Source organism: Chiloscyllium punctatum, chromosome 11 (assembly GCF_047496795.1).
Source record: "Chiloscyllium punctatum isolate Juve2018m chromosome 11, sChiPun1.3, whole genome shotgun sequence".
NCBI lineage: Eukaryota > Metazoa > Chordata > Chondrichthyes > Orectolobiformes > Hemiscylliidae > Chiloscyllium > Chiloscyllium punctatum.
The window spans coordinates 54,151,725-54,168,530 of NC_092749.1; the positions used below are offsets into that span (position 1 = coordinate 54,151,725).

The 16,806-nt window shown below is 38.9% G+C and overlaps 1 protein-coding gene across 1 annotated transcript in view; it reads right to left on the bottom strand.

The window, feature by feature from the left end:
- The window catches only part of ppp2r5a (protein phosphatase 2, regulatory subunit B', alpha isoform), a 168,880-nt gene that overhangs the window by 7,107 nt on the left and 144,967 nt on the right, over positions 1–16,806 (bottom strand). Inside the window, exons 9-10 of the mRNA XM_072580817.1 lie at positions 6,876–6,926; positions 2,629–2,748 (exon numbers count right to left, since the gene is read on the bottom strand). Coding sequence (XP_072436918.1) covers positions 2,629–2,748; positions 6,876–6,926 — 171 coding nt within the window. The remainder of the gene's footprint in view (positions 1–2,628; positions 2,749–6,875; positions 6,927–16,806) is intronic.

A 16,806-nucleotide genomic window follows, 5' to 3' on the forward strand; every position in this document is an offset into this window, starting at 1 on the left:
TCAGCAATTAATATTTCCCATTCCAACCATAATTTAGATGCTTTCAGAAAGAAAAGAGGTGCTTGCAACTTCCACTTTGATTGGTGAATTGTCATTTTGTTCTATTTTAACCATGAAGACCATCACAGTGAGCATGCAATAGTAATGACCGAAAAAAACAAAAGAAAGGAAAAGACCCTCACTTTTCATGTTTTCCACTTGTATGCATGTAAGGAACACATCCAGCGAAGGTTATGGAAGTATTGTGAACAGTAATTTTTTTTCTGTTCAGCCTCAACAGTGTTCTAATTTTGATCCAAACTTACTAGCATGCACTTTTCCCACAGTAAGCAAAATTATGCCTTTTTCAAGTAAACCTGTGCTAAACTACAAACAGGATTGTAGCAGGATCCAGTGCTATTAAGAGTCTGATTAGCCAAATAAAATTAATCTTTACAGCCAGCAGCAAGAGATGTTTAGTCTATGGCACTTTTTTAGACATCTGCACAGAACAACTGTAAGTCAATATAGTGGCCATATTGTGTTGGAAGTACTCCTGCTTCTGCTGATTTTGGAACAGTTTTCCCTGAAAATTTTCTTTAGGTCTTTTTAGATTTTAGATTAGATTAGATTTTAGATTTTAGATTAGATTACAGTGTGGAAACAGGCCCTTCGGCCCAACAAGTCCACACCGACCCGCCGAAGCGCAGCCCACCCATTCCCCTTACATTTACCCCTTAACTAACACTATGGGCAATTTAGCATGGCCAATTCACCTGACCCTGCACATCTTTGGAGAGTGGGAGGAAACCAGAGCACCCGGAGGAAACCCACGCAGACACAGGGAGAACGTGCAAACTCCACACAGTCGCCTGAGGCGGGAACTGAACCCGGGTCTCTGACGCTGTGAGGCAGCAGTGCTAACCACTGTGCCACCGTGCCGTGAATCTTTGACATTCACCAGTGTTCACTGGATGGTCTACTCAACACCTGTAGTAAATAGGTGACAGGTGCTATACATATGTTCAGTTAGTACTCCATAGCTGGAGGAGGAACCAGTTTGCATATTTAAACAGTCTCCCTCCATAAACAGGAGAACATGCCTTATTAGTAATGCACTTACAGTTAGAGATATTTTCTAATCAAGATTTTGGATAAGATTTGTAGCTCAGGTTGTAGGTTTGCTCTCAGACGTTACGCCACCACGCTAGATGGCATGTTAATTAGCATGGTGTTGGAACGGCTGAGAACAAACCCATCAGCTTAGTGAGTAAACCTACAACCTGATTTTCTAGTCAAGCTGTTCAGAGACATTAAGACACACATCTGGAGCAGGTGGGACTTGAATCCAGGCCTCCTGGCCCATGGGTTGGACACTACCACTGCACCCTAAGAATCCCTTGAAAGAGAAAGGGGAATATGCTATCTAATAGGGTCTGAAAGAATGCTCAAGACCAAATGCAATGAGGGAACAGGTAGTGAATTTAAATATTTTAATCAGCCTGTTCAGACACACCTCTTTGAGCAGGTGGCACTTGAACCAAGGTTTTCTAGTCCAGAGATGGGGACACTATTACTGCACCACAATAGCCCCAGTTCCACTTATAGATTCGCCTGAAACGTCCAACAGCTGATAATTGGACATTAATGACACAACAGAACTGCTGTCCTGGTAATCAACTGTCAGCCATCCTTTCAGGCAATGAGCAGTTGAAAGATATCGGTCATTTTCTGGAATCAAATTCAGGTTATGCACAAGAAAAGGACAATATGAACAGTTGCAAAATTCAGACTACTTTTAATTTTGTTGCCATTATTGTTACTGCATTACAGGACATAAAAATAAAGTGCATATTTTAAAAAAGGCATTGTTTAACCATGAGCAATATAGGTCAGTTAGCATACGTTTATAGAATGGCACTTATTAGGATACAGGTTGAGTTTTAGATGAACTGAAATTGAAGCAAGATGGGAGACAGGCCTGAATTGTACTGGGATAGTCCAAGCAAGAGGTAACAAGGTAAGAATGAGAGTTTTAACTGCAGAGTTTGAGGCAGGGTGGAAGTTGGGCAATGTCACAGAGGGAGAAAATAAGCTGTCTTAGCGATGGCGCAGAAGACAATCATAAGCTTACCTCAGTGTCAAATATAATACCAAAGGTTAAGCAATCTGACTCAACCTCAAACAATTGCATGAGGGGATAGAGTTAAAAAAAAATGTGGCAGCAACCAATATTTGGTTTGGGGAAATTTCTGCTCAACTAGTACTGGATGTTGGACAAGAATAACATTGAAGTTTACTACAATCTGTGATGTCATAAGCATTTTTTAAATAAATATAGTTATCCTGTCATAAGAAGTTCTTTTCAATAAAATACTTACACTCGTTTTACAAAAATCGCTATGAACAAAATTGTAATACGTTCTCTTATTTACCATTTATAATATAGTGGAACTGGATAAACAATGCACAACTCCATTATCCTAACATTTTTCTGGGAGTCAAGTGGACGAATCACAATGATCTATTATAATGACTGTGATTATACACTGTCATAATACATAAACAATTGAGCTTAACAAAGCAATTCAAAATAATCCAATTATAAAACAATTATTGCAGTGGTGCTCAAGAGGTACCAAGGCTCACCTGGAAATGTGGGTTTGATACACATTTGGCTATTTGCTTGAACAAAGGTTCTTGGATCTTTTTGAACTGAGAAGGTTCTATCACATCCAAAATTTCTTCTACTTCACCCAAGTACATAACCTAAGAGCAGCATTTAGAGTTGCAATGAGTCAGTCACAAAAAAACCTCAAAGTTGTTCCCTTTCTATAGTACAGAATAGAAAATACATTTTACCACCAGAGAGAGAAATTCTTATCGAAAACTATTTTGTTCAAAAAAAAAGACCACGCCAAGTCCATCACCAGCAACTCAGCACAGTAATAAACAGATTGGTAAAATACTGACATTCTGAGGAAATATATATATTAAATCAATGAATCTACCAATTAAAAATATTGATGAAAAACATAAATCTAAATAACAAACAAGGGTCATAGAAAAGCCAATAACATATTCTCATTAAATTGGAACCCTTCTTGCTTACAGTAGTTCCACATATCAAACATGATTTCAGGGCCAACGGAACCCTTAAAATCTTTTCTGGATTATCTTGCAAACACTGGTTTACTTGAAAATTTTTCTGGGTTATCTGATATTATATAAATGACATTCAGGCCTGGTACCATGTTCACCCAATAAGAAAGATATACACACACTTTATAGAAGCAAAGTACCAGACTGTACTGATATATGGGTGTCGTGCATGAATTCTATTCACCACAGCCCAAGCTGAGGACATGGGAAGGCAAATGTACCTTCACACTACGGTGGCCATCCACACACATATGACCATGATTATTTCAGCTGAGAAGAACAAAGCTTGGCAAACCTTTTGGCCTGTAAAGTTCAGCACCACACCACACCTTCACCCAACCAGTCAGAGTCACAGAGATGTACAGCATGGAAACCTCTCCCTTTAGCTGAAATCCTCCAACCCTGGCAACATTCTTGTAAACTTTTTCTGCACCCATTCATGTTTCATAACATCCTTCTGATAGGAAGAAGACCAGAATTGCACGCAATATTCCAAGTGGCCAAACCAACATCCTGTACAGCCACAACATGACCTCCCAACTCCTTTACTCAATGCTCTGACCAATAAAGAAATGCATACTAAACATCATCTTCACTATCCTATCTACCTGCGACTCTACTTTCAAGGAACTATGAACCTGCACTCCAAGGTCTCTTTGTTCAGCAACACGCCTCAGGACCTTACCATTAAGTGCATAAGTCCTGCTCGGATTTGCTTTCCCAAAATGCAGCACCTCACATTTATCTAAATTAAACCCCATGTACACTCTTCAACCCATTGGCCCAGAGTATAACCTTCTGTTATACTCTGAGGTAACCTTTGTTGTCTATTCCACCTCCAATTTTGGTGTCATCTGCAAACTTACTAACTATACCTTCTAAGTTTATATCCAAATCATTTCTATAAATGACGAAAAGTAGTGGACCCAGCACCGATCCTTGTGGCACACTACTGGAACTCCAGTCTGAAAAGCAATCACCATTTTCTGTCTTCTACCTTTGAGCCAGTTCTGTATCCAAATTGCTGTTCTCTCCGTATTCCATGAGATCTAACCTTGCTAACCAGTCTCCCATGGGGAACCTTGTCGATCGCCTTACTGAAGTCCATATAGATCATATGCTATATGTCTATATAGCATCTGCAGTCCTCACTTTCTCCATATAGATAATGTCTACCACTCTGCCCTTATCAATCCTCTTTACTATTTCTTCAAAAAAACTCAAATCAAGTTTGAGAGACATGATTTCCCATGCACAAAGCCATGCTGACTATCCCTAATGCCTTTCCAAATACGTGTAAATCTTGTACCTCAGGATTCCCTCCAACAATCTTCCCACCACCGATGTCAGGCTCACCGGTCTATAATTCCCTGGCTTTTCCTTCCATCTTTCTGAAATAGTGGCACCACGTTAGCCAACCTCCAGTCTTCCGGCATTTCACCTGTGACTATCGATGATACAAATATCTCAGTTAGGGGCCCAGCAATCACTTCTCTAGCTTCCCACAGAGTTCTAGGGTTCACCTGATTAGGTCCTGGGGATTTATCCACTTTTATGCATTTCAAGACATCCAGCACTTCCTCTGTAAGATGGACATATTTCAAGGTGTCACCATCTATTTCCCCACATTCTGTACCTTCCATGCCCTTCTCCACAGTAAACACTGATGCAAAATACTTGTTTAGTATCTCCCCCATCTCCTGCGACCCCATACATAAGCTGCCTTGCTGTTATTTGAGGGGCCCAATTCTCTCCCTAGTTACCCTTTTGTCGCTAATGTATTTATAAAAACCCTTTGGATTCTCCTTAACTCTATTTGCCAAAGCTATCTTGTGTTCTTGTTTTGCCCTCCTGATTTCCCTCTTAAGTATACTTCTACTGTCTTTATATGCCACGGATTCACTCTATCTATCCTGTCTATACCTATCATATGCTTCCTTCTTTTTCTTAACCAAACCCTCAACTTCTTTCGTCATCCAGCATTCGCTATACTGACCAGCCTTCCCTTTCACCCTAACAGGAATATACAGTCTCTGGACTCTCGTCAGCTCATTTTTGAAGGCTTCCCATTTTTCAGCCAACCCTGTACCTGTGAACACCTGCACCCAATCAGCTTTTGAAAGTTCTTGCCTAATACCATCAATATTAGCCTTCCTCCAATTTAGAACTTGAAATTCTAGATGCGGTCTATCCTTTTCCATCACTATTTTAAATCTAATAGAAGTATGGTCGCTGGCCCCAAAGTGCTCCCCCACTGACACCGCAGTCACCTACCCTCCCTTATTTCGCAAGAGGATGTCAAGTTTTGCACCTTCTCTTGTAGGTACATCCACATACTGAATCAGAAAATTTTCTTGTACACAATTAACAAATTCCTCTCCATCTAAACCCTTAACATTATGGCAGTCCCAGTCTATGTCTGGAAAGTTAAAAACCCCTACCCTAACCACCCTAGCATTCTTACAGCTAAAATCTCTTCATAAATTTGTTTCTCGATTTCCCTCTTACTATTAGGGGGTCTACAATTCAATCCCAGTAAGGTGATCATCCCTTTCTTATTTCTCAGTTCAACCCAAATAATTTACCTGGATGTATTTCCAGGAATATCCTCTATAAGTACAACAGTATTGCTATCCCTTATCCAAAATGCCACTCCCCCTCCTCTCTTCCCCCCTTTCTGTCTTTCCTATAGCATTTATATCCTGGAACATTAAGGTGCCAGGCCTGTCCATCCCTGATCCACATTTCTGTAATTGCTATGATATCCCAGTCCTATGTTCCTAACCATGCCCTGAGCTCATCTGCCTTCCTTGTTAGGCCTGTTGCATGGACGTAAACACAGTTTAATTTATCAGTCCTACCTTTGCTTCTGTCTATTTGACTCACTCCCTTTCCCAACTGTACCAGTCTCAGATTAATCTCTTATCTCACTATTTCCCAGGGTCACATTTCTCCCACCTCCAACCATACTAGTTTAAATCCTTCAAAGCAATTCTAATAAATCTCCCTGCCAGTATATTAGTCCCCTTCCAATTCAGGTGCAATCCGTTCTTCTTGTACAGATCAAATCTACTCCAGAAGAGATTCCAATGATCCAAAAATGTACATTGTTCTCCCTTGCACCAGCTTCTCAGCCACACATTCTTCTGCTCTATCCTCCTATTCCTCCTCTCACTAGTTCGCAGCACCGGGAGTAATCCAGATATTACTACCATCAAGGACCTCTTTTTCAAATTCCTGCCTAACTTTCGACATTCTCCCTTCAGAATCTCATCCTTTTCCCATCCTATGTTGTTAGCTCCAATAGCACAATGACCTTCTGCTGATCCTTCTCCCCTTTGAAAACATTCTTCACCCTCTCAGAGATATCCTTGATCCTGGCACCAGGGAGGCATCACACCATTCTGACTTTTCATTGCTGGCTGCAGGAACATCTGACTCAAGAGTCCCTTATCACAATTGATCGCTTGGAACCTGACATACTCCCTTCTGAAGACCTTTTAGAATTACTTTCTTTAGTATGAAATGGTTGCCTCACTTTCATTATGCAACATAGGTCTCTTTAAGTTAATTTTCCTGATGGAGTACCATTTAAATAAACAAACTCAAAAATCAGGTTCTTTTTCAGAACACCACCAAAAGACAGCAACTCATGTTAAATAGTGTGCAAAGCAGTAATACTTTTGTGTGATCTACAGAAAATATTAAGTTGATGGAGAAAACAAATAATTTACCTCTTTTTGACTGACAGTTTTTGGCCAAAATTTTAACAATCCTCGAATAACCTATAATCAAGAATAAAAACATGTTTGCATTAAACATATCATAAATTAACTTCACAACAGAGAAAATCAAGTTAATTATACTTTTCTTTATTCCTACATAGATTGAAAAAGGTCTATATTTTAGTGACAAGTGCACAGGATAAATAATGTACCTCCAGTTTAAAAACAGACCATCTCTGAACAGTAAACAATGATTATACAAACAAAGTACATGTTCAGATCATGTCATTCCAGTTTGTAAATTGATAATAGATAATTTTACAAATAATGCACAATATGAATAAATTAATTCAAATACTGGAAAACTAATTTTGGATACAAGTAATTACAAGTACATGAATTGGGAACAGAAGTAGGTCATGTAGCTCCTCAAGCCTATTCATTCCTAGTGACTCACCAGTTTTAGTTTATGCCATTTTATGACTTGCAAAAATTAATAATTACAGAATTAGTACAGAATCAAACTACTTGTCTCCATCAATCTTCAATGAATGTTGCTGTACCTGTACTGTGGGTTATCATAGAGGGCTGGATCCAAGAAAAGAATGAGATTTTGATTAACTTCTCAGATTCAATGTGGAACACTATTTTAAAGAAAAGCATTCTGGCAAAAAGAAAGGATGCCAACCTTTTTGGGCTGTACTAAAGATTACTTTCATATTCAGTGCTGAGGAATACTTATTTCCCGTGATCTAAATTAATACTGCAATTCAATAGGTATAATACAAATCGAGCATCTAGGTTGATCAGAACCTTTATCGTGATTCTTTATATATCATAATCACTCCTATTCTTGGCGTCTGAAAGCGAAGAACAAACTCTCAGGACAGATGGCTTAGACTATGACCTAGAAATAAAACTTACTTAAACATAAAAGGTTAAACAGCAGCAAGAAAGCAAAGAAACTAATTAATTTCAATTCAATTAATTCAAGTTCCTTTTATCAATAGAGAGTAAAAGCTGCAATGTTTTATTAATTTTACAACAGGGAATACAGATTAAAATGAGAGGACTGACAACAAATGTTTGCCCTTAATGTCATAAAATGCCCAAGTGCAGTATTTTAAATGAAATCTGGCACAGAGCAATAGTAAGATATGCTAGGATAGATGACCAAATGTTTGAACGACAATCTTAAAGTAGGACACAAAAGCAGAAGAGTTTACCCTTCATGGAATCTTAATTTACACATACTCATACAACATCGCTGAACAGGAAGAATAACTGAACTGGTAAAGGTAACGAGGTGTGTTTATCTGCTTAGATAGAATCAATATAAACATAGCTTTCTCCTCTGTGTAATAACATTCTTGCAGTGGGCCCATCTGCCTCGTTTTCACACCAATGTAATTTTTCCATACTTGTGAAACTACAAAATTATTGCCATTCTTAGCCAATCTGGTTAAAGCAATGATGCCCAGCAGAAATTGCTGACTAGCTTCAGGAATGGTACCAGATGAGATTAGATTCCGTACAGCTTGGAAAGAAGCCCTTCAGCCCAACAAGTCCATACCAACCCTCCGAAGAGTAACCCACCAAGACCCACTTCCCTCTAAAACGCCTAACACTATGGCAAGTTAGTATGGCCAATTTACCTGACCTGCACATCTTTGGACTGTGGAAGGAAACTGGAGCATCCGGAGGAAACCCACGCAGACACAGGGAGAATGTGCAAACTCCACACAGACAGTTGCCTGAGGCTGGAAATGAACCTGGGACCTTGGTGCTGTGAGGCAGCAGTGCTAACCACTGAGCCACCTTGCCGCCTAATTTAGCTTCATGCACTAATTTTAAATGACAACACTCTGCACAAACTCAGAATGCAATGGGGCTCTTGTGACACAGTTGTAGTGCCCTCTGGGTCAGAAGGTTGGGGGCTCAAGTCCAACCTGCCCTGAAGACGTGTCATAACATGTCTGAAGCAAATAATTTTGTTTTGAAACTTAAAATATAGGTAAATGTATTTCACATGGCTGTCTGCATTTACATCTACCACCATTCAACAACCAAGGAAATAAAACATTCCCACAACAAACAAATACATGGACCCTTCTTTTAATCTTGCCATTTTTACCAAAAATGCACAAAATATGCATAGGACATATTGACAGACATAGATAGGATCACATGGCTGTTGTAACTAACACCTTATTTTGAATTTAATCAGAATTGCAGTGAATAACATCTGGACTCCCAATTTGCAACGTGTGATGAAGGAAAGTAAAACAGAAAATCGTGTGAATAACACATGCTGGTCCCACTTATTTTGTATACTTCAAATTGGAGTTGCAGAATGCCCATCTCTTCCTTTTCAAACGTAACCATTTTATCCCCCCCCTCTGAATGATGGCTAATGAACAACAGTACTTCACAGTTACTTGCTATAAAATAACCACACAATATTCTGAAAGACCATCTAAAAATCAGTCCTGTAATAAAAGCCGTTTCCTCCTCTAAATTGTGCCTTTCTTTGTATGTATGGCTGGATACTTTTCACCTCAACTTAAACATGATCTTTAGATGTGGAGCTGCAATAGTTAGGGAACACACACTTAAAATTACAGTTCATGCAAAGTTCAAATTCTGTATATACAAATGCCTTTGAGGCTTTTTCATTAAGAGGTGACATAAACCTTTCTGCCCACATCTCACAATCTTGTTGTCCTGTCCAATGACTAAGTCAAATACCTGCAAAAATACCCATGTCATTCTCATTTCTGAATTTTAGAAACTCTCCTGGCCACTGTATCATGGGCTCGAACAACTGTGTATGCACTTCAATGAATTACATGCAATGACCAATTTACAATGCATCAAAGTCCAACTTGGTTCAGTGGTAGCACTTTTGTCTCTGAATCAGAAGACTGTGTTCAAATTCAGTGTTAGGACCTGAAAACATAATCTCAATAATATTTTGTGCAGAACTGAGAAAGGATAGATTATTGGAGGTGCCATTTTTGAACTCATGTTGAGCTGAGGTTTCAATGTACCTGGTGATAATCTGTCACATGCAACAAATATCTTACCCTTTCCATAAAAGTCTGGAAGGCATCCTGATGAACATTATTCCTTAATCAACATTATTTACATATCACTTTTTGTAGGAATTTGCTAATGTTTTCACACACTAACAATTGACATATTTACCAACAAAATGGCACTTCAAAACAGACCGGAAGACCAGAAGATATCGGAGCAGAATTGCACTCTTTGGCCCATTTAGTCTGCTTCACCACTTGATCAAAGCTGATTTGTTTCTCAAACCCTTCTCCTGCCTTCTCCCAGTAAATCTTGATCGTCTTATTAATCAAAAACCTATCTATCTCTGTCTTAAATATACTCAGTTATAGTCCAACAGGTTTAATTGGAAGCACACTAGCTTTCGGAGCGTCACTCCTTCATCACCTGATGAAGGAGTGACGCTCCGAAAGCTAGTGTGCTTCCAATTAAACCTGTTGGACTATAACCTGGTGTTGGGCAATTTTTAACTTTGTGCATCCCAGTCCAGCACTGGCATCTCCAAATCTTAAATATACTTGATGACTTGACCTCCACAGCCTTCCGCAGCAATGTGTTCTACAGATTTACCACCCTTCAGCTTAAGAAATTCCTCCTTATCTCAGTTATAAAGGGCTGCCCCTTTACTCTGAGGCTGTGCCTTCGAGACCTCGTCTTGCGTATCAGTAGAAACATCTTCGCCATGTCCACACTCTCTCAGTATTCTGTACGTTTCATTGGAGATCACCCCCCTCATCCTTTTAAACTCCATCAATTATAGTCCCAGCATCCTCAGCCACTCCTCTTATGACAAACCCTTCATCCCTAGGATCATTCTTGTCAACATCCTTTGGATCCCTTCCAAGGCAGTACATCATTCCTTACATCCAGGGCCCGAAACCATTGCAATATTCCAAATACAGTGTGACCAGAGCCTTATACAGCCCTAGCAGTACATCTCTGCTCTTGTATTTAAGCCTTCTTGAAATAAATGCTCACATTGCATTTGCCTTCCTAACAGCCAGTTGAACTGCATGTTAACCTTAAGAGAATCCTGAACTAGAACTATTTCCCATTCAAAAAAATAGTCTGTGCCTCTATTCCTCCGACAAAAGTGCATTACCTCACACTTTCCCACACTATACGCTATGTCACTTCTTTGCCTACAGGTAGTTCTCCCATAATGCAGTAGTTGTATTCCTGTGCAATGCCATATTATAGAAATTCACGCAACAGAAATAATGGGGCCTGAGGGAAAAATAGGGTGAGGTGAACCACCAAAAAAATAGTAACCTAACACAAACAGTAGCACAATCTAAGCAAATTTATGAAATAATACTGGTGAAGAGCTTCAATTTATTGTAAGTGCAAGAACCGACTGACCACTTGATGCTGACGCAGAGTCCAGTCCTCCATGCACCGCAACCCCTAGTGCTGGGGATGGGAATTGCATAAAAGTGAACGGGAGTTCGCTTTATTAAAAGAAAGTCCTGCAATTCACAAAATGCATTACAAGTAGCATTTAAGAAACACACATTATAGGAGAACTACCTGTATTCTCCTCCTAACCAATCCAAGAACTTCTGCAGCTTTCCTGCCCCCTCAACGCTACCTGTTCCACCATCTATCTTTGTGCCATCTGCAAACTTAGCAGTATTGCTTTCAATTCCTTCGTCCAGATCAATAATGTATAACGTGAATAGTTGTAGTCCCAATACTAACATGTGTGAACTTTACTAGTCACCGACTGCCATCCTGAAAAAGACTCCTTTATTTCCATTTTCAGCCATCTGCCAATCCTATATCCATGCTAGCACCTTGCCTCTAACACCATGGGTTCTTATTCAATTTATCAGCCTCCTGTAAGGCACCTACTTAAAAGCCTTCTGTAAATCCGAATCGATCACACCTATTGGCTTTCCTTTATCTAATTGGCTTGTTATGCTCTTAAAGAATTCTAGCAGATTTGTCAAACATGACCTTCCCTTGATGAAGCCTTGTTGACTCAGCCTTATTTGACTGTGCACTTCCAAAAACTCCAGAATCTCATTCTTAATAATAGACGCCAAGATCTTACCAAGGATGGGGTTAAGGCTAACCAGCCTATATTTTCCCGTCTTCTGCCTCTCTTTGTAAGCAGGGTTGCTACACTAGCCATTTTCCAGTCCTCTGGCATCCTTCTTGATTCCAGTGATTCCTGAGAGTTCACAGCCAATGCCTCCACAACCTCTTCAGCCATCTCCTTCAGAACTCTGGGGTTCAGTCAATTTGTTCTGGTTGGCTTATCTGCCTTCAGACCTTTTAGCTTCCCCAGCTCTTGTCCTTCGTGATAGCCACTATACTTGCGCAATTCTGCAGTTGAAAAGCATTGCAGATTGACCCTGGGATGTCTTTATTTTTCTTTATGCTTCTCCTTTTGTTCTGTCTAATATAGCTGTAGCTTATACAACATAATTGTGTGTTCTTTTCATTCTTGAATACTTATACTCCACACACAAGTACTATGCTGAAACATGAGGCACTCTTTCTTTGTCAAATGAATGCGGCTGCTTTGTAGCATCTCATGGAAGCACTTTTAATTGGCCTCATTTTTTTGTCCTTTACTACTCCTGCTAAACAGATGAACTTTCATTCAAGACCTTCTCATACTCACAGTAAGTAGGGTTGTTTCAAATATACTTAAATACTTATTATCAACTATTATTTATATAGTGCCTGCAAAATAGTAAAACATCCCCATGTAATACGTCATCTTTAAGACAGATGACCAAAAGCTTGATCAAAGAGATAGGATTTAGGGAGTGTCAAAGAGGAAGAAATATAGAGGGATGTGAGGCAGGGAAGTGCAGCAAAGGTATCCCTTAGGATCTTGGCAGCAGATGACATTATTCATTCCACATTTGTGACAAAGTTCAGAATGTTCAAGAGGTCAGAAATGAAGAACAGATGTCTAGGAGGGTTTTAAGTCTGAAGGAGATTACATACTCAGGGAGGAGTAAGGTGGTGGCTAAAGAGAGAAGAATCAATTTTTTAAAAAGCTTTGTTTTGGTCTGTACACAGTCTTTATTCCAGTTTATCAGATAAGAATTAAGATTCTGTAACAGATATTACATAGACTCAGAGTTACACAGCACAGAAACAGACCCTTCAATCCAACTTGTCCGTGCCGACCAGATATCCTAAACCGATCTAGTCCATGTATTCTGCTTCATTGTCACACGCAAACCTTTTCTCCCTATAAATCAAAGTATGATTTTATAGGCACAATATCTAATAAAATTGAATAAAATATCCTTGTTTGCTTAATGGAAACGTCATAAGTCTTCTTGATCCATCTTGCTATTATATTACCCAGTCAATGAAGATGAAAATTATTCCAGAATAGTGTATATTAGGTTGCTCTCATGGCCTGAGCAACTCATACTTATGAAGAAAACTCTGGAATAGTGAAATCTAACACTGGAGTATTAAGTGTGTAGAAAAAGACACTATTTTTGGCTGACTGCATAGGAGGGCCTTTATCATGTAATTGTGCCCTTTCTTAAATCACCCAAAAGTACACTAAACTCAGTAACCGATATATCAATTTCAGACATGGCTTTCAAGTTCTTGCTCTTCTGTAGCACTACTTAATTTATGAAATTTGCATACTGTTTACTTCAAAGTTGGGCAACACCTAGTGGTGCATCTACTGAAATGAATTTTGTCTTTTCAAACTCAGTCTCCAGAGTGAATATCAAATTATACGACACTAGAATGAAATACACTTCGGGGCTGGAAACAACTTGAGATAGTAGTTCAAAAATAATGCACAATAAACATATCAATACATCAAAGTTATTAATATTAGTTTAAATCTGCAATAGATCTGCACCAATAAATCAAAATCTCCTACTGACAATAATCATAGGGACTCTATGTTTTTCTTGATGATACAATTCAGGTTATTACCTCACATCTAACACTCATTATTTAGCCTCTTCTTACCTGGCCTAACTCATCCTTCATCTCCTTGATCCTCTGGCTTTTACAATGACTAACAATAACTGCAGATCAGTACTCGTTTATGTACTATGCTCTCTCGATTAAGCTATGCAAGTTGAAAATCCTGGAGTTGTTCAAATTTTATATGGTCTCTCAATTCTGCAGCAACTCCATATGTGGTTTGACTTTTTCCAGACCTGAAATCTATTTGAAACAAAGTAACAAACTAAGCAGAGTTACTCAAATATCCAGTAATTACATTAAACATGGTCCAAGAAAAAAATTAAACCAAGTCATTTTTGAAAAACTGTAGTTTAAATTGCAAAAGAAATGACATAAAACTGGATGTACACTCTTTAGGTATGTAACATAACTGATCAAGTAAAAAAACTGGTTTTGAACTGCTGTAATGCATTATAACTTTAGTACTTAGGCATAATTGAAACAAAACACTTTTAATACAGGCAACTATAATCAAAAGTTGGAAGTATTCTGAGCAGGAACATCAACTTCTCTGGCATTTCTGATCAAATCCAATTCAGATACTGGGATGATAATATCCTCTCTGTTGGCCGAAGGATCTTATTTTAAAAATTAGGATAAGAACTACTTCTAGTTAAGTAATTTAGCACGAATTGGCAACCAAATTTAGAAGTATATGATTGCTACTGTTGAAGTTAAACAAAGGGTTTGTTTTGAAAGATATAAGCTGAAGGGGATTTTTAACCCTGCACTAATTATCTGAAATAGTGTGACAATATATTTTTCAAGTCAAATCATCTCCATATTTATTCATCCATCCAGATACAGCTTAAAGCTGGCACTGGAAGCAAGATGAATAAAAGGAGTATTGAACACAATATTGTTGGCGAATGGCAGTTTTTGAGCTCAATCACCTAACCTTCATAAACTTTCAAAGATGCTGCTAAACTCCTTTCCCAGTCCACTCATCAATTCTGCTCTCATTCCTTTGTAATTAACAATATTTAAATTCAGCACAGTTGCTTCTGACTCAGGTTTCTCACTGTCACAGTGTAGATTCTATTATATTACAGTCATCGTTCCCTTTGGAATCTTTTACTGAGACATCATTTACTACACTTACCTCATTGCCCATTACCAAAGACAGAATAGATTAGATTTTTAGATTACATTACAGTGTGGAAACAGGCCCTTTGGCCCAACAAGTCCACACCAACCCGCCGAAGCGCAACCCACCCATACCCCTACATTTACCCCTTACTTAACACTACAGGCAATTTAGCATGGCCAATTCACCTGACCTACACATCTTTGGACTGTGGGAGGAAACCGGAGCACCCGGAGGAAACCCAAGCAGACACGGGGAGAACGTGCAAACTCCACACAGTCAGCCGCCCGAGGCGGGAATTGAACCCGGGTCTCAGGCACTGTGAAGCAGCAGTGCTAACCACTGTGCCACCGTGCCGCCCATAAATAGATGATCCCTGTTCAAATCCACAACATATTGTTTCAGGAAGGTGTCCAGAATAAACTCTAAATTCTTCCTCATGGCTGCTGTTATGAAGTTGAAGGCGTGCAATGTACCTTTAAGGGAGAGGGAATACTGTTCTACACTGAGAACTTACAAGACCAGTCTCAGAGTGCACTGGAAAATTGAAAATATGTAACATTCAGCTGTGAAATGGATACTTGAGTTGGTTGCTGTTTTGACAACATTTTGAATTTAATCAGTGAATTTAAATTATACCTTAGGATACTAAAACCCAATCGAGTTTGAATTTATTGTTTTGCCAACATTGAACCAATGACACAATCTGATATTGGGGATATGAAAAGGGCAGACATTTTGAAAATCACAGCAATTGCCACTGAGAGAGAGAGAAAGACCCAGGACACTGAAACACTCTCTATCAAAAGGTATCTTTTTCACATGAAACATATTCGCAATAAGAAGGAAAGATGCTGACCAGCCAGAAGACGACAGACATCGAAGATGACAGCCGCTATATGGTTTTGAAATTAAGTTGACGTAACCTTAAGTGTTTTATTGGAACAGTATATTGTTATAGAGTTGGAGGCAGGTAATAAGCAGTTAAGAAAAAAGGGCCTGAGAATTATGAACAATTGTTGTTTAATGTTCACTTTTACAGTTAAAGAATAAATTGATATTATTTTCTTTAAATAGTGAAATTTGGAAGTTCTCTGTCACTCATATTTTAACAGATTACAGGGCAAAGTGAACTTTTCTGGGTGTTTAGTCTAATTAACAGAAGGGTTCATTGCAGTGTCGTAACACTACCTCTGCCACACCTTCCAAATGTACATGAAGATTAAAGTCACCTATGATTAATAGGGTCAGAGAGATGTAGAGCATGGAAACAGCTGACAAAGGAAGTGGTGGAGGCTGATACAATTACAACATTTAAAAGACATTTGGATAGGTATATGAATAGGAAGGGTTTAGAGGGATATGGGCCAAATGCTGGCAAATGGGACTACATTAGTTTAGGATATCTGATCTGCATGCAGGAGTTGGACTGAAGGGTTTGTTTCCAGACTCTATTCCATGACTATTATTCATGGGTGACATTAATCTTTGTATACATTTGGAAAATGTGGCAGAGGTAGTGTTACAACACTGCGGTGAACCCCTCTATTAATTAGACTAAAAAAACTCAGAAAAGCTCACTTCGCCTCAATCTGTTAAAAAATGAGTGACAGAAAACTCCCAAATTCCACTATTTAAAGATGTATTGCCTTTCTTGCTTCTGCATCTCCTTATTTACTTTGTCCTATAACTACTGTTAAACAGCCCACAGACTACTCCAAGTTGTGTTTTATTCTCTTTTTTATTTCTTACCTCCACCATTATAAATGTTCCAATCCAGACCATTTCTTGCTGTACCTTCCCATACTA